This window comes from Suncus etruscus, chromosome 14 (genome assembly GCF_024139225.1).
Source record: "Suncus etruscus isolate mSunEtr1 chromosome 14, mSunEtr1.pri.cur, whole genome shotgun sequence".
NCBI classification, from domain to species: Eukaryota; Metazoa; Chordata; class Mammalia; order Eulipotyphla; family Soricidae; genus Suncus; species Suncus etruscus.
Genome location: NC_064861.1, coordinates 68,011,808 through 68,039,018, shown reverse-complemented (window position 1 = coordinate 68,039,018; position 27,211 = coordinate 68,011,808). Strand labels below are relative to the sequence as shown.

General features: G+C 45.8%; 1 protein-coding gene and 1 non-coding gene across 3 annotated transcripts in view; one reads left to right on the top strand and one right to left on the bottom strand.

Moving 5' to 3' along the window:
- Window positions 1-19,708, top strand: part of RFWD3 (ring finger and WD repeat domain 3) — a 36,741-nt gene extending 17,033 nt beyond the window's left edge. For both annotated transcript variants that reach the window (XM_049786367.1, XM_049786366.1), the window contains exons 8-12: window positions 2,570-2,720; window positions 6,658-6,834; window positions 11,621-11,835; window positions 16,213-16,424; window positions 18,934-19,708. In XM_049786367.1, coding sequence (XP_049642324.1) covers window positions 2,570-2,720; window positions 6,658-6,834; window positions 11,621-11,835; window positions 16,213-16,424; window positions 18,934-19,077 — 899 coding nt within the window. In that variant the 3' untranslated portion in view covers window positions 19,078-19,708. The remainder of the gene's footprint in view (window positions 1-2,569; window positions 2,721-6,657; window positions 6,835-11,620; window positions 11,836-16,212; window positions 16,425-18,933) is intronic.
- Window positions 19,709-22,120: 2,412 nt separating this feature from the next.
- LOC126029145 (U6 spliceosomal RNA) lies at window positions 22,121-22,227 on the bottom strand. The gene has a single exon (XR_007502798.1). It is a non-coding gene; the product is annotated as a U6 spliceosomal RNA (small nuclear RNA).
- Window positions 22,228-27,211: the final 4,984 nt, after the last annotated feature.

The window sequence follows — 27,211 nt, the reverse complement described above, 5'->3', positions numbered from 1 at the left end:
TTTTTGGGTCATTCCCGGTACCACTCGGGTTGCTCCTGGCTCTATGCTCAGAAATCGCCCTTTGCAGGCTCCAGGGACCATATGGGATGCTGGGATTCGAACCATCGTCCTTCTGCATGAAAGGCAACGCCTTATCTCTCCAGCCCTCATCTTTTTGTTGTTGTTGGTGGTGGTGGTGGACTGCACACCTCAGTGCTCAGAGATTTTGGCTCTGCATTCAAGAATCATTCCTGAGGCCAGAGAGATAGCACAGCGCTAGGTCGTTTGCATTAGACACAGAAGGATGGTGGTTCAAATCCCGGCATTCCATATGTTCCCCCAAGTCTGCCAGGAGTAATTTTGGGCGTAGAGCCAGGAGTAACCCCTGAGCCCTGCCGGGTGTGACCAAAAACAAACAAACAAAAAAAGTCAAAATCATCCCTGATGGGCTGGATCAATAGTGCAAGCGGCAGGGCATCTGCATTGCATGTGCTAACCTAGGATAGACTGCGGTTTGATCCTCCAGTGTTCCATATGGTTTTCCAAGCCAGGTGCAATTTTTGAGCGCATAGCCAGGAGTAACCCCTGAGTGTCATCAGGTGTGGCCAAAAACAAAAAAAATACCTGAAAGACTGGGGACCTTAGGGGATGCTGGGGATGGAACCCAGGTTGGCTGTAATACAATTGTTCCAGTCCTAGCATAGAGTTTTGAAAGTATTATGCTTTAGTAGTTTATTCCCTTATCTTTTGAACCCTGGACAGAAGTGATGGGGGGTTGTTTTTGATTGTATTGGGACCATGGTACTGGGTCTTTAGCCAAGGAGTCTCACAGTACTTTTTATTGCTATTTAATATTATATGATGGTTATATACAATATTTTAAATTTCATCATAAAATATTGGATCACAGTGGAATATAGTTACAAAGTTATGGACTGGAATATATTGGGGGGTTCACACTTGGATATGTGTTATTTCCAGTGGCATTTGGGAAACTAGTACCAGTGACCAAACAAAGTATTGCCTGCATCCAGGTTATTTACCTTACTCCTGATGCTATCTACATGGCCCCCTGAAGTGGAATATACTTTGGGGGTGGGATGGGGTGGCCCACACGTGGAGATGCTCAAGAGTTACTTCTGGCTCTGTACTCAGAAATTACTCCTGGCAGTGCTCAAGGAACATACTGGATGCTGGGGAGTGAACCTTGGTGGCGTGCTCAAGGAAAGGTGCCTTACCTGCTGTATTTACCTCTTTGACCCCAGGGATAATTCTTTTGTTTTTGGTTTTTGGGTTACACTCGGTGGTGCTCAGGGGTTAGTCCTAGCTTTCTGCTCAGAAATCTCTACTGGTAGGCATGGGGACACACGCCCTACCTCCCCGCTATCTCTCCAGCCCCAGCCCCAGGAATAATTCTTTTTTTTTTTTTTTTGTTTTGTTTTGTTTTTTGGGTCACACCCGGCTGCGCTCAGGAGTTACTCCTGGCTCTATGCTGGGAAATTGCCCCTGGCAGGCTCTGAGGACCATATGGGGTGCCGGGATTCAAACCACCACCCTGCATGCAAGGCAAATGCACTACCTTCATGTTCTCTCTCCGGCCCCCAGGAATAACTTTTTTTTTTTTTTTTTTTTGGCCTTTGGGTCACACCCATTTGATGCACAGGGGTTACTCCTGGCTATGCCCTCAGAAAGTGTCCCTGGCTTGGGACCAGCGCTTGCAAGGCAGACACCTTACCTCTAGCGCCACCATCCTGGCCCCAGGAATAATTCTTTTTAAATAAATTAGAATTCTGGGAATCTCGTTTATTTATTTATTTATTTTTTTTAATTCACCAAGTTTGTCTTTTATTTTACAAAGGCATTTACTTTTTTTTTTTTTTTTTTTTTGTATTTTTTTGGTGGGGTCTCACACCCAGCGCGGCACTCAGAAGTCGCTCCTGGCAGGCTCCGGGGGACCATATGGTTTGCCAGGATTCGAACCGGGATTCGTCCTGTGTTGGCCGCGTGCAAGGCAAATGCCTTATTGCTGTGCTATCTGTCTGGCCCGACATTTAAATATTTTTATTTATTTTTGCTGTTCTTAGATCCTTTACATTGCTTCTCTCTCTCTCTCTCTCTCTCTCTCTCTCTCTCTCTCTCTCTCTCTCTCTCTCTCTCTCCCCTCCCTCCCCTCTCTCTCTCTCCCCCCCCTCTCATTTGTTTAGAAGTGAACCCTAATGATGCTTAAGAGGACCTATGTGGTGCTAGGGATTTGAACCATAGTTACATGCAAAGCAAGCATCTTATTACCTGTACCTCATAGATAGGGGGTCACACCTTGAGATGCTTAGGAGTTATTCCTGACTCTACACTCAGGAATTAACTGACAATGCTCAGGAGACCATGTGGAATACTGGGGATCAAACCCTGATCAATTGCATGCAAGGCAAGCCCCCTAAACCCCCTACCCACTGTACTATGGGAATCTCGTTTTGTTCGATTAGCTTTCACCCGAGAATCTATATGCCAAGATAGGAAGAAAAGGATACTTAAAAATACAGTTTTTGTCCTAAATTGACTTGAATGATCTCTTTTCCCTTGTTTTTGACAGGCTTTGGGGTTAAGATGCTGAGTACTGCCAACATGAGGAGCAGCCAGTACATTGCCATGCACAGCAAACAGATCCGAGGACTGGCTTTCAGTAGTAAGTCCAGAGGCTTAATGCTCTCTGCTTCCTTGGACAAAACTCTGAAACTGACCAGGTGAGTGAGTGTTTGGGTGAGGCCAATGGGAACTGGGCTCTAATTTAGGATGAAAGGAATAATGAAAATTAGCATCAACTTTGATAGCTTTTTTTTTTTGTTTTGTTTTGGTTTGGTTTGGCTTTTTTGGCTATACCCAGCAGTCAGGCCCATCTATTTTCTAACTTAAGATGAAAAGAATAATGAAAATTAGCATCGGGCCGGAGAGAGAGCACAGCAGTAGGGTGTTTGTCTTGCAAGCAGCCGATCTAGCACCAAATCCAGAACCAAATGAATCCCAGCATCCCTTTTGGTCCCGTGTCTGCCAGGAGTGACTTCTTTTTTTTTTTTTTTTTTTTTGGTTTTTGGGCCACACCTGGTGACGCTCAGGGGTTACTCCTGGCTATGCGCTCAGAAGTCGCTCCTGGCTTGGGGGACCATATGGGACGCCGGGGGGATTGAACCTCGGTCCGTCTCCTAGGCACCGCCCGGCCCCCAGGAGTGACTTCTAAGCACAGAGCTAGGAATAACCCCGGAACCCCCTGGGTGTGACCCAAAAACAGAAAAGAAAATTAGCATCCACTTTAATGATAGCTTTTGTTCTATTTTTTCTAGGCATTGTCTTCTGAGGTCTGGTTTTAATTAAAATGCAGGATAGGTTAAAACTGTGTTACTGGGGCCGGGAAGGTGGCGCTAAAGGTAAGGTGTCTGCCTTGCAAGCGCTAGCGTAGGATGGACAACAGTTCAATCTCCCCCCCCCCCCATATGGTCCCCCCAAGCCAGGGGCGATTTCTGAGCACATAGCCAGGAGTAACCCCTGAGCTTCAAATGGGTGTGGCCCAAAAACAAAATAAATAAATAAATAAATAAAACTGTGTTACTTCTGGCTGGAGAGATAAGATAACATGGAGGTAAGGCATCTGGCAGAAGGTCATTGGTGATTTCTGAGCCTGGAGCCAGGAGTAACTCCTGAGGGCTGCTGGGTGTGATCCAAAAACAACAACAACAAAAAAACCTGTTACTTCCAGTTTAAAGTTACATACTCCAGAACCAGGAAGAAAATACAAGTTTTTTTTTGTGTTTTTGGGTCCATCTGTGTCTAAGGCAAATGCCTTGTTTTCTATGCTATCTCTCCAACCCACGGAAAATACAATCTTTAAGGCTCTGATTTGCCTTGCTTGAGGCTGACCCTGATTCAAGAATTTCATTAAGTCTCGTACTCACTATCATGACTGATCTTTTTTTTTTTTGGTTTTTTTTTTTGGGCCACACCCGTTTGACGCACAGGGGTTACTCCTGGCTATGTGCTCAGAAATCGCCCCTGGCTTGGGGGGACCATATGGGACACCTGGGGATCGAACCGCTGTCCGTTCCTTGGCTAGCGCTTGTAAGGCACCTCTAACGCCACCTTCCCAGCCCCTCATGACTGATCTTAATGTTAGTGATTGTGACTCAAGAATACTGCTACGAAGATCATTTTACACCATGCAGATGAGAGCAAACCCAAGAGTAGTTAGTTAGAAGAGTGGTTCCTGCTGTTGGTATAGACTCATCCTCCTAGTTGCTCATTTCTAGTCATCTGCCTAGGCTATTCCTGACTGAAATGTTTGGCAGGGACTCCCTGAGGCTGCTTGCTTGCTTAACAGTTACTGTGGTGATAACATTGATTCAGATCAGATATCTGATGGCTAATTTCTTGTAAAGTTTTGCCTCCTGTTAACACTATAGCCTGATGATGAGCTGTGTTCTATTGGTTTTGATTTTGTACAATGCCTACTAGTACTGAGAGTTTCCACAAAGCTCACAGATTGATTTTTGTTTTTTTTGTTTTGTTTTTTGGGTCACACCCAGCAGAGCTCGGTTATTCCTGGCTTTATGCTCAGAAATCGCTCCTGGCAGGCTCTGGACCACATGAAATGCTGGGATTCGAACCACTGTCCTTCTGCATGCAAGGCAAACACACCACCTCCATGCTGTCTCTCCGGCTCCAGTTTTGTTTGACTTTTGACATAACATGCACTTTTTTTGTTTTGTTGGTGTTTGCTATTAACCTTTGATTTTAGGTTTATTAAAATATTTTCTCCCGGACCCGGAGAGATAGCACAGCGGCATTTGCCTTGCAAGCAGCCGATCCAGGACCAGAGGTGGTTGGTTCGAATCCTGGTGTCCCATATGGTCCCCTGTGCCTGCCAGGAGCTATTTCTGAGCAGACAGCCAGGAGTAACCCCTGAGCACCGCCGGGTGTGGGCCAAAAACAAAACAAACAAACAAAAATATTTTCTCCCCCCTCCATTTTGTTTGAGGGGGCATACATAGCTAGTATCTCAAGACTTGCTCCTGGTAGGCTCTGAAAATCAACTATATAGAGTGCTGAGGATAAAACCTAGGTTGATTGCAAAGTTGCCTCTTTTCCCATTGTACTATTTCTCTAGTTCCCTCCATTATGTTTTTTGGTTTTTTTGGGCCACACTCAATGATGCTCAGGGGTTACTCCTGGCTAGGGGGACCATATGGGAAACCGGGGGATCGAACCGTGGTCCGTCCAAGGCTAGCGCAGGCAACGCAGGCACCTTACCTCTAGCGCCACCGCCCGGCCCAACCATTATGTTTTATATGCTTTTTTTATCCCCAGTTTTATTAAGGAGAGGAAATAGTTAAATATCAGTTAGTGATGGTTATTAATGTTCTTGTTGTAGATTTTTCTTGACATTTTCTAGTTTTTCAACATAGATATTGATTACTTACATAATAGGTAGGTAATGGCACAGAAGATATTGGAGGTAGACTATGGGACGTGCTGTTCTGATTATGTTTTGTGTGTGTGTGTGTGTGTGTGTGTGTGTGTGTGTGTGTGTGTGTGGTTTTTTTGGGTCACACCCAGCATTGCTCAGGGGTTACTCCTGGCTCCATGCTCAGAAATTGCTCCTGGCAGGCACAGGGGACCATATGGGACACCAGGATTCGAACAATGACCTTCTGCATGAAAGGCTAATGCCTTACCTCTATGCTATCTCTCCGGCCCTGATATGGTTTTTTTTTATATCTTTTTTTTGGGGGGGGGGCCACACTCGTTTGATGCTCAGAGGTTACTCCTGGCTAAGTGCTCAGTAATCGCCCCTGGCTTGGGAGCACCATATGGGACGCCGGAGGAGGATCGAACCACAGTCTTTCCTTTTTGCACTTTCAAGGCAGACACCTTATCTGTAGCGCCACCTCACTGGCCCCTTTTTTTATATCTTTTACTTTGAGGTGTATCCTGCCCTTTCCCGGTTAGGTGGACAGTTCTTATGGGGATGGGTTACCTGTCTTCATTTCTTCCTCCTTTGTCCCTCCATCCTTGGTGCCCAAAATTTACCCTCTGGGCTCTGCACTTGGGGATCACTCCTAGCTGGACTTAGGAGAACATACCTGGTGTCAGGAATTGAGTTCAGGTCAGTTTTGTGCAAGGCAAGTGTCCTACCAACAGTATTGTTATATACTATCTCTGCAGCCTATGAGAATACTCTTACAAAATCACCACTGACAGGGCCAGAATGATAATACAGTGGGGAGGGTGCTGCCTTGCATATAGCCAACTTTGGGTTTGATCTTTGTCATCCCATATGATTCTCTGAGCACAGAAGCCAGGAATTAAAGTCCTGAGTACTGCCAAATGGGTGTGACCCTCACTCTCTAAAACATTGCAGAGAATGCATTGTTTACATTTTTGTTAAGAGGTTTGATTTGTGGGGGGGGGAAGGGAGGGCATGCCTGGGCACACCTGGCAATTCTCTGGGTACTTCTGACTGCTCAGGAATTGCTCTTGGCTGGATTGGGGAGGACCATATGGGTTGCTGGGGAATTGAACTTATGTCAGTTACTTGCAAGGAAAGTGCCTTATCTATTGTACTGTCACTCTGCCCCCTCACCCCAAGTTTGGTTTACTTGAAGCAGTTAGTACTGTGTGTTACTTCCTCAGCCTGGAGACAAATACTGTGGTCCAGACTTACAATACTGGGCGTCCTGTCTGGAGCTGCTGCTGGTGTCTTGATGAAAATGATTACGTCTATGCTGGCCTGGTTACTGGTTCGATTCTGATGTATGACCTTCGCAGAACAAACCTTCCTGTTCAGGAATTACTCCCTCAGAAATCCAGGTAGGTACCTCTTACCTTGGCGGCAATCTCTTGGAAGATTGAACTCTTTTTTTTTTTTGGTTTTTGGGTCACACCTGGCAATGCTCAGGGGTTACTCCTGGCTCCATGCTCAGAAATCACCCCGGGCAGGCACGGGACCATGTGGGATGCTGGGATTCGAACCACCGTCCTTCTCCATGAAAGGCAAATGCCGTACCTCCATGCTATCTCTCCAGCCCAGAAGATTGAACTCTTAAGAGAAGGGACCTTAGAGATAGTATGGCAGGTAAGTACTGTTTTACATGCATTTGACCCAGCTTCTATTCCTGGCATCCTTAATGGTCCCAAGCATTGGCAGTTATGGCCTTCAAACTAAAAATGAATAAGTAAAAATAAACACATAGTTAATGTTTTAGAGTGGGAGCAGGAGTTATCACAGTTGGAACCAGATATTGGAACAGTAGGAAGGATGCTTGCTTTGCTTGCATATGGCTGATCTCAGTTCAACTTTCAGCATTCCATGGTCCGATTTCGGCTGTGGCCAAAAATCAAAAACAAAGTTCTGGGCCTGGAGAGATAGCACAGCGGTGTTTGCCTTGCAAGCAGCCGATCCAGGACCAAAGGTGGTTGGTACGAATCCTGGTGTCCCATATGGTCCCCCGTGCCTGCCAGGAGCTATTTCTGAGCAGACAGCCAGGAGTAACCCTTGAGCACCACTGGGTGTGGCCGAAAAACCAAAAAAAAAAAAACAGAGTTCTCAAAGAGGGCAGTAATAAGAAAGACCTTTTGTTTTATTTGGATTTTGAGCCATACTCAGTGGTCCTTGGTATACTTACAGATGGCAGGGATCAAAATGGTCAGGTATGGGCCGGGCGGTGGCGCTGGAGGTAAGGTGCCTGCCTTGCCTGCGCTAGCCTAGGACGGACCGGGGTTCGATCCCCCGGTGTCCCATATGGTCCCCCAAGAAGCCAGGAGCAACTTCTGAGCGCATAGCCAGGAGTAACCCTTGAGCGTCACAGGGTGTGGCCCAAAAAACAAAAAACAAAAAAACAAAATGGTCAGGTAGATTCAAGCCACGTGCCCTACCTTCCGTCCTATCTTTCTTTTTTTTTTTTTTTTTTTTTTGGTTTTTTTTTGGGCCACACCCTGTGACGCTCAGGGGTTACTCCTGGCTATGCGCTCAGAAGTTGCTCCTGGCTTCCTGGGGGACCATATGGGTCGCTGGGGGATCGAACCGCGGTCCATCCTAGGCTAGCGCAGGCAAGGCAGGCACCTTACCTCCAGCGCCACCGCCCGGCCCCCCCGTCCTATCTTTTTTTTTTTTTTTTTTTGGTTTTTGGGCCACACCCTGTGAGGCTCAGGGGTTACTCCTGGCTATGCGCTCAGAAGTTGCTCCTGGCTTCTTGGGGGACCATATGGGATGCCGGGGGATCGAACCGCGGTCCGTCCTAGGCTAGCGCAGGCAAGGCAGGCACCTTACCTCCAGCGCCACCGCCCGGCCCCCCGTCCTATCTTTCAAGCCCAAGACTCTTTGTTGGTACTAGCTGGTTACAACCGATGATTTCACAATCCTGGTTTGTTTTTTCTTGGTACTACATGTGGTAGGAAGTTCTTGTTCCTAGGATAGCCATTTTTTTTTTTTTTTTTTTTGGTTTTCGGGTCACACCCGGAACACTCGGGTTACTCCTGGCTTGGGGGACCATATGGGATGCCAGCTAGCGCTGGCAAGGCAGACACCTTACCTCTAGCGCCACCGCGCCAGTCCCGGATAGACAAATTTTGAAATCATCACTTCACCCAATGAGCCTCTCATTAACTGTAGCCACGTTTCATGGCCTATTTTGAGTAAAATAAAGATTTTACTTTATAAAGATTATAAAGATTTCAGTTGCTATGTATCTAATGCAAAGGGAAAAAAAACAGTGAAAGGTGGTTCAGTGATAATAGGGCCTGAAGAGATCATACAGTGGGTAACATAGCCCACTTGCTTTGCGCACAGCCAACATGGGTTCGACCCCCAGCACCACATATAGCCCAGTGTGCATGGGAAACTATCATTAACAGTATGTAAGTCACAGAACCTCAGTTTCTTTTATATATATATTTTTTGTTTGTTTTATTTGTTTTTGGGTCACAAAAAAACCCCTGGCAGCGCTCAGGGGTTACTCCTGCCTCTACACTCAAAAATTGCTCCTGGCAGGCTTGGGGGACCATATGGGATGCTGGGATTCAAACCACCGTCCTTCTGCATGCAAGGCAAACACCCTACCTCCATGCTATCTCCGTCCCTGAGAACCTCAGTTTCTTAAAAGCGAAGACATTTAGTCCTGGAAAGATAGTAAAGCAAGTAGGACACTTGACTTGTATGCTTGCTGCTCTTGGGTTCCATATCTGTATCTCATATAGTCCCCCAAGCACTGCCAGGAGTAATTTCTGAGTGCAGAACCAGCAATAACTCCTGGACACTTCTGGATGTTACTGTTTCCCACCCCCCAACATAAAAATTAAATGTTTTTTTCTTTATTAAATACAAAAAATACTTTGCTTAAGGGCTGGGAGATGGCTCAAAGTTCACATGAGCTTCTGTCCTCATACTGTGTGGTTATTCCACTTCCATTCAACTCCCAAAGAAAAAGGTATTTGATAGTTAAGTCAGTCTGGAATCAGCCTGAGTTCTAAGGATGGACATCCCCCAGTACCACTGGGATTTTCTCAGGTGCCTGGAGGCCCACCCACCGTATGTTCTCAGAAGGAAAGTGGACCAACCTGGACCAAAATCCCAAGTTATCTGTAGGGTAGGTTTCTAGTGTTTTGTTTTGTTTTGGGGTCACACCTGGTGGTGCTTGGGTTACTTCTGGCTACATGCTCAGAAATTGCAAATGCCCTGCCACTGTGCTATCGCTTCAGACTCAGGATTTCTAGTTTATAATTCAAATACAAAAAGTAATAACATCTTAGTGCGGAGATCCTGTTAGATCAATGATGATTTGCTATGATCTTAAATCAGCATGTAGGGATTTTCTTCTTTTGCACCAACTGGAATCCTTTGATGATGGTCAGTGACCTGACTGGCAGTAAATGCATGCAAATGTGGGTGATTGCAAATCTGGCAGCTGAGATAAGTTCATAGGAAAGTAGTCTACAGGCTGATATTTGGGGTTTTTTTTTGTTTTGTTTTGTTTTTTTTGTTGTTGTTGTTTTTTACCTTTTTGCCTTTATCAGTCATTCCTGGTAGTGTTTGGGGGACCATATATGGTGTTGAGAAGCATATCCTACCCACTGCACTGTACTTTGACCCCTCTGGGATAATTGTTGGCATACTGAGCTGATATGCTTGCAGACAGATTTAGAAAGTAGAAGTGGTTCTATTTCTGAATTTAAATGTGGCTTTTTTCCCCGACCTCAATTTTACTGAAGGGGAGAGTGATTTCTTTTCTGCCCTGACTGTACTCCATACTATTTGTAGCAAGCTTCCTACCATGGAAGCTTCCTGTTCCTAGTCTCTATTGTCTTTGAATATTAGTATCATACGAATGTATTGTTTTTTTATTTTATTTTATTTTTGGTTTTTGGTTCACACCTGGCAGTGCTCAGGGGTTACTCCTGGCAGGCTTGAGGGACCATATGGGATGCCGGGATTCGAACCACTGTCCTTTTGCATGCACGGCAAACTCCTTACCTCCATGCTATCTCTCCGGCCTCTGTATTGTTTTTTTAATATCCCAAAAATGATTGCGATCATTCTGTGTCTACCCTATCCCTTGACTCATTTCTTCAGAATAATACTATCCATGTTTAAACTGTTTGCTGATTTTGCATTGTATATTTTCAGAATATAGTCCCATTTCGAGAATCTTCACACTAGTCAAGTCTTATTTTATTTTCGTGTGTGTGTGTGTGTGTGTGTGTGTGTGTGTGTGTGTGTGTGTGTGTGTGTGTGTGTGTGTTTGGGCCACACCCGTTTGATGCTCAGGGCTACTCCTGGCTTAGCGCTCAGAAGGGGGATCAAACCGCTGTCGTGATCTTTGCGATCTTTCCTTGGCTAGCGCTTTCAAGGCAGACACCTTACCTCTAGTGCCACCTTCCCGGCCCCTTGTTTTGTTTTCTTGAGCCACACCTAGCAATGCTCAGGGGTTACTCCTGTCAGTGTTCAGGAGACCGTTTGTGGTTCTTGGAATCTACCCTTCTTCCAGCTCTACTGTTCTGGCCCCAAGCTTTTTTTTTTAATTTGTGGTTTTATCTTTGTTTTGTGGCCATACCCAGCAGTACTCAGGGGTTAATTCTGGCTCTATGCTCAGAAATCACTCCTTGGCATGCTCAGGGGACCATATGGGATGCCTAGAGTCGAACCTGGGTTGTCCCAGGTCAGACGCATGCATCTAGCTCTTTTTGGAGGGGGAGTCACACTCGGCAGCGCTCAGGGGCCACTCCTGGCTCTGTGCTTAGAAATCGCTCCTGGCAAGTCGGGATTCAAACCACCATCTTTCTGGATGTAAGGCAAACGCCCTACCACTGTGCTATCTCTCCGGCCCCTAGATAATTTTTTCAATTGCTTTTAGAACATGAATCTCCTGAAATTAGATATTTTTTGAAGACTATACATGTGTGTTTATACACTTAGGTACATAAGTCATATGCAAAGTCTTCAGTTTCTACAGAGTGTAAACAGTTTTTGTCAGATACCTTAAGCTAGTGATCCATGGAATATCTTAACTTTTACAGAGGTAGGAATGGTTTAGTAGTTCCTGCCTATGTGGTTTGGGAAATCCTCTTGTAGTTGAGCTTTGATTTCTTTGTTTTCCTTCAGGTGCCCGCTGGTATCTTTGTCATACATCCCTAGAGCTGCTTCATTAGCATTTCCCTATGGTGGATTATTGGCTGGGACTTTGGAGAGTGCTTCCTTCTGGGAGCTAAAGTTGAATTTGGATCATTTGCCTCATGTACTCCCCTTGGAGCCAGGAGGCTTCGTTGACTTTCAGACAGAAAGCAGCACCCGCCACTGCCTTGTGACTTACAGACCAGGTGAGTATTGGAATGTCCTCATAGGGCTGTGGGTTGTTGGGGGAGCATGTTGGAGGAGGGAGGGCATGAGAGTTCGCTCTCCCCATCAGGTGGCACTGGTTAGCCTCTGGACTGACAGGTAAGGTCCTATCCCAGTGAGGATGGGAACCTTAGTTCTGCCATAGAACCTGCTCGAACAAATTGTCATGTTCTCTTTAAAATAGTGTTAACTTTCTGTGGAGTGGCCTGGTGTAAGACATCTGAGCCACCTTCGGTCAGTGTCATGGTTTTCCTGCACTCATTTCAGACTAGTAAGGTTCCTTCTTCCTTGGGGTCAAATCATTGGTAAGTTTTGTAGATAACAATAATTAGGTGGGACTCAGTGAAGGCCTGATCAGCACAACCTTATTCCAGAATCAGGGCTCCTGGGCTGACTGCTTGAATTTATGGTTCTTTCCCAGATGAAAAGTGTGAGTCTAAATTCCGGGGAACTCTGTTGTTGATGGTCAAGAATTTTTTTTTTTTTTTGGTCCACACCCGTTTGATTCTCAGGGGTTACTCCTGGCTAAGTGCTCAGAAATTGCCCCCCTCCGTTTTGTTTGAGGGGGTATACATAGCTAGTGTCTCAGGGCTTGTTCCTGGTAGGCTCTGAAAATTCACCATATAGAGTGCTGGGGATAAAACCTAGGTTGATTGCAAAGTTGCCTCTTTCCCCATTGTACTATTTCTCTAGTTCCCTCCATTATGTTTTTTTGTTTTTGTTTTTGTTTTTTGTTTTTTTGGGCCACACCCAGTGACGCTCAGGGGTCTTGCTATGGGCCCAGAAGTCGCTCCTGGCTTGGGGGGACCATATGGGACGCCGGGGTTATGAACTTTGGTCCTTCCTTGGCTTGCGCTTGTAAGGCAGACACCTTACCTCTAGCGTCACCTCACCGGCCCCAAGAATGTTTTTAGAATCATTCAGTTGCTGAGTCTAATGCAAATTGTAGGTAGATTTAATTGATGTATTGAGAAAAAACTACTTTTTGCTTCTTTTTTTTTTTTTTTTGGTTTTTGGGCCACACCTGGTTTTGCTCAGGGGTTACTCCTGACTGTCTGCTCAGAAATAGCTCCTGGCTGGCACGGGGGACCATATGGGACACCGGAATTTGAACCAACCACCTTTGGTCCTGCAACGGCTGCTTGCAAGGCAAACGCCACTGTGCTATCTCTCCGGGCCCTACTTTTTGCTTCTTGGTCATCATGACTCCTTCATCTCTGAGGCTGTGATTTGTTGAGAGTTCTGTAAAAATCTTAGGATTCTGTTGTTTGTTTTCTGGTGTTTGCCTCCTGGAACCTGAATCACGTTTCCACAATCTGTAATAGCAAGTGCACTTTGTTTTAGTAAATCAGAATAGATTTTTGTTGATTGTGTTTTGGGGCCACACCTGGCAGTCCTCAGGGGAGACTGTATAACTAACCTGGGTTGGCTGTGTGCAAGCCAAGTGCCCTATCCATTGTACTATTTCTCCAGTCCTGCAATTTAGATTTTATTGAACAAAACTTAGAAAAATGCTAGGGTTGGAGTGGGGAAGGAAAGAATTATTTGAGAGACCATGAACTTCAAAGGACAAGGAAGTAAGCAAAGAAACGAGAAGACAAGTGAGATGCGTGTTTAAGGGAAAGCATAGGCTCTGCACTCTTTTTTTTTGTGTTATGTTTGGTTTTTGGTTTTTGGATCAGACCCATCTGCAATCTGATTACTCCTGGCTCTGCACTCAGAAACTGCTCCTGGCAGTCTCAGGACCATATGAGATACTGGGAATCGGACCAGGATCAGTCCTGTGTTGGTCACATGCAAGGCAAATGCCCTACCACTGTGCTATCGCTCTGGCCCCAGCTCTGCACTCTTAAATGTTTGTCATAGCACTATTCACAGTAGCCAGAATCTGGAAACAGCCCAAGTGCCCGAGAATAGATGAATGGATCAAGAAACTGGTATATCTATACAATGGAATACTATGCAACTGTTAGGAAAAAATATATAAAGTCGTGACATTTGCTTATATCTGGACAGATATGGAGAATATTATGCTGAATGAAATGAGCCAGAGAGAGGGGGATAGAACTAGAATAACCTCACTCATTTGTGGGATATAAAAAGAAAGTATAGGTGGGGCCCGAAAGGTGGCGCTAGAGGTAAGGTGTCTGCCTTGCAAGCGCTAGCGTAGGACGGACTGCGGTTCGATCCCCCGGTGTCCCATATGGTTCCCCCAAGCCAGGGGCGATTTCTGAGTGCATAGCCAGGAGTAACCCCTGAGTGTCAAATGGGTGTGGCCCAAAAAAAAAGAAAAAAGTATAGGGGCCAGAGGAGTAGGTTGTTTGCCTTGCATGCAGAAGGACAGTGATTTGAATCCCAGCATCCCAAATGGTCCCCCAAGCCTGCCAGGAGCGATTCCTGAAGGAGCCAGGCTGCCGGGTGTGACCCAAAAAGCTAAAAAAAAAAAAAAAAAAAAAAAAAGGATATTGTGGCACAGTGGTAGGGTGTTTGCCTTGCTGGCAGCCGACCTGGGACAGACCTAGGTTCGATCCCTGGCATCCCATATGGTCCCCTGAAACTGTCAGGGACTGTTTCTGAGCTCAGAGACAGGAGTAACCCATGTGCCACCTGGTGTGGCCCAAAAATAAAAAAAGAAAGAAAAAGAAAATATAGTATGGTAATAGCATCCAAAGACAGTAGATGAGGGCCCGGAGGACCAGTCCATGGTAGGAAGCTTGCTACAAAGAGCAGGGGAGTGTAATTAGGCAATAATTAATTATAGTTGGAAATGGTCATTCTGGACAAGAACTGAGTGCTGAAAGGAAATAAAGTGACATGCATGATGCCCCTTCCATAACAATATTGAAAAAGAAAAGAAAGTGCCATTGGCAGGGGAGAGGGTGGTGGCAAGTTGCAGGAGGGAAACTGGAGCTATTATTGGTGGGACATGTCCAGTGGTAGAGGGTGTTGGTTGGGCATTGTATAATTGAAACTCAAGTCAGGAACAACTTTGTAATTATCTTATGGAGAGTCAGTTAAAGAATTTATTAAAAGTTATGCCTACTGGGCCCGGAGAGATAGCACAGCGGCGTTTGCCTTGCAAGCTGCCGATCCAGGACCAAAGGTGGTTGGTTCGAATCCCGGTGTCCCATATGGTCCCCTGTGCCTGCCAGGAGCTATTTCTGAGCAGACAGCCAGGAGTGACCCCTGAGCACTGCCGGGTGTGGCCCCCCCCCCAAAAAAAAAAAGTTATGCCTACCAAGGGGGCTTATTGGGGGATGGGTGGAAAACTGGGGAGGAAATGTTAAACTGGTATTGGTATTGGAATTTTTTTTTTTTTTTTGAGGAGGGAGGCCACACCTGGTGGTACTCGGGAATTACTCCTGGCTCTGCTCAGAAATCGCTCCTGGCATTCTTGGTGGGGGGGCTATATGGGATGCCGGAATCTAACGCAGGTTCGGCCATGTGCAAGGCAAACGCCTACAACTGTGTGATCACTTTGGCCCTATGTTGGAATTTAATGTCCGAAACCACTACTCTGGGGCCGGAGAGATGGCATGGAGGTAAGGTGTTTGCCTTGCATGCAGAAGATCAGTGGTTCGAATCCCGGCATCTCCCCCCACCCCCCCAGCCTGCCAGGAGCGGTTTCTGAGCGAAGAGCCAGGAGTAACCCCTGAGTACTGCCGGGTGTAAACCCCCCCCCCCCCCAAAATACCTACTCCAATATTTAAAGTAAAATTTTAGAAAAAGGAGAACTGGGGCCCAGAGAGAGAGAGCACTGCGGCGTTTGCCTTACAAGCAGCCGATCCAGGACCAAAGGTGGTTGGTTCGAATCCCGGTGTCCCATATGGTCGTTTCCCACCCCCCACCCCCGTGCCTGCCAGGAGCTATTTCTGAGCAGACAGCCAGGAGTAACCCCTGAGCACTGCTGGGTGTGGCCCAAAAAGAAAAAGGAGAACTGAAGGCAAACCACGGTGCACTTTATTCGCAAAGTACAACTCCACACACTAATATGTCCTTATTGTGAGGAAGGAAGGAAAAAAATCCTTTAATCAGAACTTTGCAGAAAGATTGTGAAAACCCAAGCAAAAGTCTTTAAGATTTGGTGATTTTACTAGGAAGAATAGCTCATTTTCTGAATTGTTTCCCTCACACTTGAAACTTACTTGAAGCAAGTAGAGAACTTGCTTCACCCTAACCTAGACTCAGTATCATGGGTGCTATATTATTTTGTTACTATTAAATTGTTTGCTTTGTGTCTATTTTTTATGGTATTAAATTGTGGCTTCTTGACTCAATTTGGGTTGTAAGCATCTGGGTACTTGGTTTATTTCTTTGAACTATCCTTAGGAGACAACACTGTCTTTTCTGTTCTGTAGATAAAAATCACATCACTTCACGTAGTGTGCTAATGGAGATGTCCTACACGATGGATGATTCTGGGAAGCCAGTGTGTTCTTGCCACCCTGTTCAGACATTCCTTGGGGGACCCACTTGCAAACTCCTGACGAAAAGTGCTATTTTCCAAAGCCCAGAGAATGATGGCAGTATCCTGGTGTGTCACGGGGATGAAGCATCCAGTTCTGCTCGGGTGAGCCTCTTCACTTTATACAGAAGTTTATCATGTCAACAGCTAAATTATTTTTCTGGTTACATTTGTGCATGTAGTTACTTGGTTTATGTTTACACAGATTATACTATCTATAGTTTTCTCATATAACTTCCCATTTTGGGTTTATCTTTATTTTTCTAGGATTTTGTTAGGTGCTCAGGTTACTCCTGACTCTTGCGTTTTAGGATACTGGGTGGTGCTCTGGGGATCATAATGCGGTACATGAAGACGAGTGCCTTAAGACCTATCTATCTCTCCAGTTCTGTATTTTTCCATTTTGAGTTCTATAGGTTCACCTTTTTGAACTGTTGTATTTCATGGACATCCTATTAACCTGAGGCGGAGGTGCTCGAAGAAGCATGAGTGTCTCAGATGAACACATGTTTGCATGCAGGAGGTCTAAGTTCAGGTCCAGCACCACTTGATTCTCTGCATAGGAAGTCAAAGTAGCCCCTGAGCACTGCTGGTTTGGTACTCAAAGAAACATATCAAAACCCCTGTATAAAATAAATTTGTGTAGGGTCCTGAGAGCTAGTATAGCAGTAGATGGAGAGGCCACATTTTGCACATAGTTGACTTAGGTTTGATCCATGGAACCACAAAGCAGCCAGAAGTGATTCTTTAGTGCAGAACCAGACAAAACTTTAAAAAAAAAAAAAAATCAAGCCGGAGAAATAGTACAGCAGGTTAAGGTTCTTGCCTTGCCACCTTGCAAACAAGGGTTTAATCCATGTGTGGCCCCATACAAAATCATTTAAAAACAAACCCAAAAAAAAATCCTCCAAAACTTGCATGGGAGGTGGAGAGTTACTCCCAGTGATTCTCAGGAGACCATGTGTTGAACCTGAGCAAAAGCATGCACATCTGACCTGCCTCCCTAATCCCCAAACTGAAATTACTGAGGATTCTTTGGGGTGGGGAATTATATTTTATTCTTTTTGGTCTATTGTTTTTGGCCTCTAGGTGGTGCCCCTGAGGTGGGTGGGCGGCACTCTTGCTGATATGAGGGCACCAACACCATGTTAGGCTTGGCTGACAACAAAGCAGTTGTACACTTTAGGGACATAAAAAGGGCCATTGTAATGCTAAGGCCATGAGGAGCTGAAGATCCTCTTCTGTACTGTGATAACGCATATAAGTGTGTAAAAGCAAAGTAAGAAAAGGAATATGAGTAATAAAAGTAGATTGGGTTAATGTTGGATATTATGGGTAATAATGGCTCCTTGTGCAGTTCTGTATTTGGAGAGAGGGAGTACAGGGATATGGCACTTACCTTGCATATGGCCAACATAGGTTAAATCAACACAGGTTAAATTCTTGGTACCATCTATGGCCCCCCTAAACCCTGGTGAGCACAAAGCCAAGAATAAGCCCTGAGCATTGGGTATGGTCCACAAAATTAGAAAGTAAAATAGGATTTGTTTTGAGTGGCTATGCCCGAGTGTTCTTCCTGGCAGAAATACTCTTGAGAACCTAAGTAGGGCCTTCCCAGTTTAGTATCTTGGCCCCAGTGGCACTTGAATACCAATTTGTTTCTTGAGCCCAGTGGAAGCTTGAGTCACCAGGGTTACCTGTGAAGATGTTTGAGTGATAGTGGTTTTAGGAGTCAAACCTGGACCCTTGGAGTTAGGCAGATAGATTGTATGGGAGATAAACGTGATCCTGTTTGGAAAGCTTGCTGAGTATTGTTGGTTGTGTGGCTGTTGTGTATGTAAACATTTTATGGGATTATTATGTTACCCTACCCTGATGGTGATTGTGCCCTACCCTAGGGTGTGACCTGGCATTCTGCCCCCACCTTAGTGTGGTACCTGATTCTGCTTCCACCATTGGGTGGTATCTGATCCCACCATTGGGTGGTACCTGATTCTGGGGGATAAAAACAAGGGTCTGTGGAAGGCGAGGGCGTTTTTGGCTGGAACTGATGCTGAGTCTTTGGACTTCAGTCTTGTCCACCGAATAAAGCTAATTATTTCCACAAGCCTGACGGTCTGCGAGCTGTTTACCTGCTGCTTCACCTGAGAACCGCTGACGGAACAGGGTGGTAGACGTGTGCTCCGAGCTGGAGGGGAAAGACCTCATCCTCCATCCCTCCATCAGTCAACCTCTTCAGGAACTGACTTGCAACATGTGGCTACCCCCAAAAAAATACCCCAGAAAACTCATGCATGTGAAACATTTTGTTCATTCTTTTAAGCTGTTCCTAACTCTATAGCCTTGGGTTTGTTTGTTTTGTTTTGGGGGCCACACCTGCAAGTGCTTAGGGGCTACTTCTAGTTCTGTGGTTCAAAGACAGAAAAAAGATCTAATGAGTGTGGAAGGAGTGGCTTTTTTTGGTTCAATGATCTCTCTGTTCCTTAAGAGATCATCAACTCAAAAGAGATTGGGCAGAATTTTCAGACCACTGCTAACTACTGTTTGCATAGATAAGGCCCTTTCCCAGCTGAATGAATGACTCTTTACCCTTATTTATACTTGTGTTCTGTAGATCTGGGATGCTGGCAGCGGGACGATGCTGCAGGAATTGAAGGCTGATCATCCTGTCTTGGACATCTGCACGTTTGAAGTAAATGAATCTAGTTACTTAGCTGCCTTAACAGAAAAGATGGTCCATATGTATAGGTGGGAATGACTGGGATTTTGAGACTTATCAGGCACATTGCTAGTTTATGTTAAATATTAGCTTGCGCCTACCTACCCTGAGCAGCATTCTAATCATTGTCACAGCTGCAAAGTTTTAGGATCATGGTGGTTTGAATTAGTAGAATTCCAGGACTACAGATATCTGGACTCCTGATTTCATTTGCTGTGTTCATCAAAAGAACCACTGCTCTTCCATCAACAAATTGATTTCTGGGGTGTAAGGCTTTTATGAATCTTGGTTAACAATTTCCAATGAGATTTCCTGGCTGGGGTCTCATTCTAACAGTCATGGAGAGTCTGAGTGGCACCAGGCATTTTCTGGGCAGTGTGCTTACCCCTACAGTGTAACTGGGTTTTAGACTTTGACTTGAAAACATGTACATTTTGGAAAGGAACGAATGATCTTTTGGCTGCAGGATAGTCACACAGGAAGGAACCATAGAAATTTGGGTGTTCCTGTTGTGTTTTCTTCTGTGGTCTGACAGCCTCGTAGCATGGTTCCCTTTCCGGAAGTATGCTGGAGAGCTTGTCTTCTCTGCTCTAGCAGTGGCAGTGACATTTTTTTTTTCCTACCTAGCTTAGAATCACAGAATTGACTTGATGTAAACCATTGCTTCCATCTTTCTCACTGGGATGGGCTGTGTGGAGAGTACATGGAAGCTGGGGGTGTGTAGTTTTAGTAGTAGAGTGTGTTTCATGTGTATGAGACCCTGGATTCAACCTAACACTGAAAGGGAAAAGTTTACTTGTCAGATTGGGGTGTTTGAGCTATTTTACTAGTTTAGATTTTGCAGTGAAGACTTCCTTATGTGAAACTAATGTCTCGAGTTTCTCTGATTGGCCCTTTATCATTATTTGTTAGGGGACCAGACAGAGAGAGTACTGGTACGAGGGCTCTAGCTTTTACATGAAGTTTTTGCTGGTTCAGTTCCCAGCTGCATGTGGAGGTCTCTAGAACATCCAGGAGTAAATTCTGAGTATTTTCAGAGGTATAGACCTGATGCCAAAAAAATACTAGTAAGATAGAAATGTTTTAAGTTGGATACTTATTCTCAGGAAGGTATGGACTGTCATCAGAAGGTCTTCTCCGCCAGTGGAGAATTCATTTTATACTTGTTTGCTCCACCTAACCACATTCCTTTCCCCATATAGACATCCTATTGGGAGTTTGGGGTTCAGCATATTGAGTATAACCTATCATTGTATATGATACCTTATATTTTATCTTACTTGAAAACAGGGCTATGGGTTCTCTGTTCTGTTTTTAGTCATTGCATTTTATGTTTGTTTCACTAAAATAAAGTACTTTCCATTTGTAACAACTCCTGTTTTGTTTATTACGACATTCCATATGATCCCCAAACATAGAGCCTGGAGTAGGCTCTGAACACAGCTTGGGTATGACCCAAATAACCTCAGCCCCCCTGGATAATTAGGGTTGCTTAGCAGAATTGCTGTTTTTTCATCCTCTTTTATTGATCACTGACATATCCTTTATTTAAGAGCTTAAAATAATAATAGCACCTATACCCAAAATTATGCTGGGCACAGATAAATAATCTATCCTTCAATATTAAAAGTACTGTGGGGGGGCCGGGCGGTGGCGCTAAAGGTAAGGTGCCTGACTTGCCTGCGCTAGCCTTGGACGGACCGCGGTTCGATCCCCCGGTGTCCCATATGGTCCCCCAAGCCAGGAGCAACTTCTGAGCACATAGCCAGGAGTAACCCCTGAGCGTTACCGGGTGTGGCCCAAAAACCAAAAAAAAAAAAAAAAAAAAAAGTACTGTGGGGGCCCGGAGAGATAGCACAGCTGCGTTTGCCTTGCAAGCAGCCGATCCAGGACCTAAGGTGGTTGGTTCGAATCCCAGTGTCCCATATGGTCCCCCCCCCCCCCCCCCCCCCCCCCGTGCCTGCCAGGAGCTATTTCTGAGCAGACAGCCAGGAGTAACCCCTGAGCACTGCCGGGTGTGGCCAAAAAAAAAAAAAAGTACTGTGGGGGCGGAGAGATATCATGGAGGTAAGGCGTTTGCCTTGCATGCAGAAGGACGGTGGTTCAAGTCCCAGCATCCCATATGGTCCCCTGTGCCTGTCAAAGAAAAACTGGTAGGAAAGGTCAAATATTAACCCTGGTAATCATGAGACCTCTGTCCAAAGGACATGAATACAAACTTTTATGGAGGATGGAGCATGGGTAAGTAGTACCATTATTGAAGATTGAAACGATGCAATTTCATGGATTAGTGCTGGTTTTTGTAGATCTCTTGAAATCTGGATGACAAAACTATACACACACCAAAAATGAAGGGAATTACAATACATATAAACAAGAAGATACTAAGGATGATAGATGAAGTCTAGCTTGCTTTATCTGGAGTCGATATCCAGGTTCAATCTCTGGCATCTCTGAATTCCCCAAACGTGCCAGGAGTGATTTCTGAGGAGTAATCTCTTGAGTATCATGTGGGGTGGCCCAGAAGACAACAAAAAAGATGAAATCGGGCCGGGCGGTGGCGCTAAAGGTAAGGTGCCTGCCTTGCCTGCGCTAGCCTTGGACAGACCATCCCCCAGTGTCCCATATGGTCCCCCAAGCCAGGAGCAACTTCTGAGCACATAGCCAGGAGTAACCCCTGAGCGTTACCGGGTGTGCCCCAAAAACCAAAAAAAAAAAAAAAAACAAGATGAAATCATGGACTTTTTTGTATAGCAGGTAGGTTGCTTGCTTACATATGGCCTACATGGGTTTGATTTCTGGCACCCAATATGGTCCCCCTGGGCTGGAGCAATAGTATAGTGGGAAGGAAGGATGTTTTCCTTGCATGCTGCTGACTAGGATTCAATCCCTGGCATCTCACGATCCCCTGAACCAGGAGTGATTTCTGAGCACAGAGCCAGGAGTAACATTACCCTGAGTGCTGCTGGGAATGAAAACAATACGGTCCTCTTGAGCACTTTCAAAAATGATGCAGTTTGATCCCTGGTTCCGCAAAATTGCTTAATGCAGAGCCAGGGGCCCAGGGCGCACATACACACCACCTTTTTTTGAACGCTTCGTGAATTTGCGTGTCATCCTTGCGCAGGGGCCGTGCTGATCTTCTCTGTATCATTCCAATTTTAGTATATGTGCTGCCAAAGCGAGCACCACCAGTCCATTTTTGTTGCAAGTAATTTGGTAGGGTAGAGAAGTGGAGTGCTATACCTGATAGTGGTTAAGTGCTCAGGAGTAGCTCCTGGAGGTGGATATGAGATTTGAACCCACTTGCATGCCAAGTGTGTGTTCTAGCTTACTGAGTTTTCTCCCCAGCTTCCTGGGCTTTTTGTTAACTTTTGGAAAACTTTGGCTATGGCCTCTTAGTATCTCTCCTCCCACAGCCACAACATTAATATCTACTGTCATAGTATTAAAAGAGAGGGAGACAGCTTTTTTTTTTTTTTGCACAGGATTACATTTTGAGGATGGAGCCACCATGAATGAAGTCATTGTTCTATTTTATATAACATTCCCCAGAGCACCCCGTTTGCCCCATTGAAGATGCAAGAAGTTGGCATCTTGCAAGTTCAGGATGGACTTTTCCAGAACTGGACTGTATTGTCATACTAATCTTGGATTTGCAGCCTTCATAATATGAATGATAAACTTGGGTTCTAATTGAAGGTCTGGATTCAATTCCTTTCATGCCATAGGGTCCTCCAAAACCACCAGGAATAAAATCTTGAGCACAGCCAGGTGTGACCCCAAACAAAAAATAAAACCGGTTTTTTTAAGACAAAGTAGTTTTGTGGGGCTGGAGAGATAGCATGGAGGTAGGGCATTTGCCTTGCATGCAGAAGGACGGTGGTTCAAATCCCATATGGTCCCCCGAGCCTGCCAGGAGCGATTTCTGAGTGTAGAGCCAGAAGTAATCCCTGAGTGCTGCCAAGTGTGACCCAAAAATCAGTTTCGTTACAGCAGTCCAGGATACTAGGACAACTTCAGATCCAATTCTTCACATGCCTGTCTTTTTATTTTGGGGCCACATCCAATGGTGCTTAGGAGCTATTCCTAGTTCAGTGCTCAGGAAACCATCAAATCCTGTGGATTTGAACCTGTATGCTTTTTCTGGCCCTACAATTACCCAGATTACCCAAGGAGGGGCCGGTGAGGTGGCGCTAGAGGTAAGGTGTCTGCCTTGCAAGCGCTAGCCAAGGAAGGACCACGGTTCGATCCCTCGGCGTCCCATATGGTCCCCCCCAAGCCAGGGGCAATTTCTGAGCGCTTAGCCAGGAGTAACCCCTGAGCATCAAAAGGGTGTGGCCCGAAAAACCAAAAAAAAAAAAAAAAAACAGATTACCCAAGGGATATCTATTGAATTAGTCAGTTCAACAGGTAGCTGTTGAATGAATCGGAAACGAAGCAACAGTTCAATGAAGAGTCAAATGAAATTCTGGTTTGTGATCCTGTCTTTTATATATTGAATGTCAGTGAAGCTGGGAAATCAGGTTGGAGTAATCCTCTTTCTCACTGCTTGTGAGTTTGTGCCTGATAAAACAAGGTCTAGCCCGAGCTGGCCACGTTCTGAATTTTTCTTGGTTTCTTGCTTTTTGTCACTGTGATTTCAAGATAGGATCATACATGGCTCCTTCTATCTCCAGACACAGTCTGGGTATAGGGTTTCCTCAATACAGCTGAGAGATAGGCAACTGCCGCTTTCATCAGATTGCAAGATCTGTCTTGTCTTTTGGGAGGAAGGGTTGCGGTCAGACGGGAGAGAAAATATGCTTGGCTGTGTTCAGGAACTACTGCCACCTCTGTGCTTGTTGGTACTGTCAGTCCTATCAGTTCTTAAGAACATGGGTGGTCAGGGATCAAATCTAGACATTTTGAATGCAAAATATGCCATTTCCATTACCTCTCTGACCCAGATTGTCATTGTTTTGTTCTATTTGGAGGCCATACCATACCATACCATACCATCACATACCCAGGGCTTCTGGGTGTGTGATTTGGGATCACTCCTGGGCTCCGGCAACCACATAGGGTGTTGGAGATAGAACCTGGGTCAGCTCATGTGTAAGGCAAGCGCAGTATTCAGCCTCCAGATTGCCACTTTTGAGCTTAAAAGTAGTTTAAATATATTCTCTTAAGCAGATCAGATCCATCTCTCCCTCCCTCCTCTCTCCCTTTCTTTCCCTCCCTCCCTCCCTCCCTCCCTCCCCTTCCCCCCCCCCCTCCCGATCAAATATGGAAAGCAAGTGCTCTGCCACTGATTCTCAAAACTATCTTCTTTTTCCCTCACACTCAACAATACTCAGATACTCAGGAATCATTGCTAGCAGGGCTTGGAGGACCATGTAAGATACCGGGGATTGAACCTAGATCACTGATGCAAAGCAAAGCATGCTATCTGCTGCACTAATGCTCTGGCTTCAATAATTTATTTTCTAAACTATTCTATCTATACAGTTAAAAAAAATTTTTGGGGGGGGGACTGGAGAGAGAGCATGGAGGTAGAGCATTTGCCTTGCATGCAGAAGGACGGTGGTTCGAATCCCAGCATCCCATATGGTCCCCCGAACTTGCCAGGAGTGATTTCTAAGTGCAGAGCCAGGAGTAACCCCTAAACGCTGCCGGGTGTGACCAAAAATACAAAAAATGTGACTTTTTTTTTTGGCTTTGGTTTTTGGGCCACACCCTGCAGCAGCTCGGGTTATTTCTGGCTCTGCTCTCAGAAATCACTCTGGCAGGCTCGGGGGACCATATGGGATGCGGGGAATCAAACCTGGGTTTGTCCAGGTCGGTCTTGTACAAGGCAAACGCCTACCACTGTGCTATCACTCCGGCTCCTATAAATGTTTTAATTAACATTTTCACTTACTATATAGTATTTTTTTGGTTTTTGGGCACACCCAGCAGTGCTTGGGTTACTTCCTGGTCTGCCCTCAGAAATCACTCCTGGCAGACACGGGGAACCATATAGGATGCCAGGATTTGAACCCCGTCCATCCTTAATTAGCTGCATGCAAAACAAACGCCCTACTGTTGTTTTGGGGTCACACCCATCGGTGCTCGGATTACTCCCGGCTCTGCGCTCAGAAATCACTCCTGGCAGATTGGGGTGGGGGTCATAATATGGGATGCCGGTACCACAATCCGTCCTGGATCAGCTGCATGCAAGGCAAATGCCCTACTGCTGTACTATCTCTCCCTCCTCCCAATCCTGTTTTTAAAAATTACTAGCTCTGGGGCTGGAGAGGTAGCATGGAAGTAGGGCATTTGCCTTTCATGCAGTAGGTCATTGGTTCAAAACCCGGCCTCCCATATAGTCCCCTGAGCCTGCCAGGAGCGATTTCTGAGCCTGGAGCCAGGAGTAATCCCTGAGCGCTTCTGGGTGTAACCCCCACCCCTCCAAAAAAAATTACTAGCTCTTAGCTAGAATGATAGTATACCAGGTAAGGTGCTTGCTTTGCATTCTGCTGACTTGGGTTTGATTCCTAGCACCACAGATGGTTCCCAGAGTACTCTCAGAAGTGATTTCACAGCAGGTATTTCCCTCAAACAATAATAAAAATTAATGGTTCCTAGCGATTTTTTTTCTCCTTTTTTTGGGGGAGGGGGCCCACACTCGGCAGAGCTCAGGGGTTACTCCTGGCTGTCTGCTCAGAAATAGCTCCTGGCAGGCACGGGGGACCATATGGGACACCGGGATTCGAAACAACCACCTTTGGTCCAGGATTGGCTGCTTGCAAGGCAAATGCCGCTGTGCTCTCTCTCCGGGCCCTCCTAGCGATTTTTTAATAACTTCTGGTGATGTTTCTAACCTGCCTGAGATTTTACTTATGCCCTGATTGTAAGCATCCAGTTAGTCAACACGAACAGATACAACTAAGACACCTAGCTATGTCTTAGATCAGAAATAATACTTAACTTTCTCTCTTATACACATACCTTTTTTTCCCCTGTATGTACCTACAATGAAGTTTATCTTCATATATTTATTTTGGTGTTGGGGGTCACAACCCGCCATGCTCAGGGAACACTCCTAGTGGTGCTGGGGGGGGGGGGGGGAGGGCACAATTATTTATGATGCTGGATGGTGAGAGGGAGTTTGCATGGTGAGGCACTACATAGCCTTGGAGTACTACTGCTGAATGTGGCTCCAAACCAAAAGCCCAAGCAAAACCAAGTTCTATTTATAAATTCAGCACAATAATTAACATCCCTCCCTCACTTTCTCCTTTGCTGTAGGTTGGCGAGAGAAGCCAAGAATCACACCCAAGCAACTTAACCTTCTTAGAGGGTTTGATTCCAGGCATTACATATTGTCCCCTAGGCACCACCAGCAGTGAGCTTTGAGCACCGCCAGGGTGTGACCCCAAAACCCAGCAAAAACCATGAACAAAAAAATACACATATTTAACATCAAAAATAGGAATTTTTTTTTAACTATCCCTGGTAGGCCAGCACTTGATCTTCACAATTAACAACACGCTCCATCAGGCTCTTCTTTTTCAGCAAGGACCACAAGCAGAGCAGGCTCAGAGAACTTCAAAGATTTGCCTGCTGGGCCCTTTAACGTCGAAGCGCCTTTATTTCGTCTTGGATTCCGCGTTGCGAACCTTTCCCTCATTCTACGTTCCGGGGAAGCGCGTGGAATGTCCGAGGCGGACGGGAAAGGAAGGCCAAGAGCGAGAGCGAAGCGATCGGGTCTGTATTTGTTAGATTTCAGTAGCCAACCTGCTCTTGTCAAGCCCCCTCGGTACCAATAAAGTTTCGCTTGTTTGTTTCCACTCGAGTCGCCGAACGCATGACGCGCCGTGTCGGCCATCTTGGTTGTGGCACCCGGGAGTTCCTTTTCTCTAGGTTCCCGCGATGCCGAAGAAAAGAATCGGGTACAAGTCGCCTTCGGTCGGGTCATTTACATACTTATGAATATTCATTTATTTTAAAAGGCGTACCGGCGAGTCTGTGATCGAAGCGCCGCGCGTGCCCGCTGAGGTCGAAGGCAGGCGTGGGGCAGCTCTAAGAAAGCGCGGCCTCGTCCCTGTCCACCGGGCGCCGCGCTTCCGCTCGCGGCTCCCGCGCCGGCGGCCGAGGGGGCGTGGCCCGGGGCGCGGCCCGCCCCCTCATTTAAATACGCCGCGCCGGC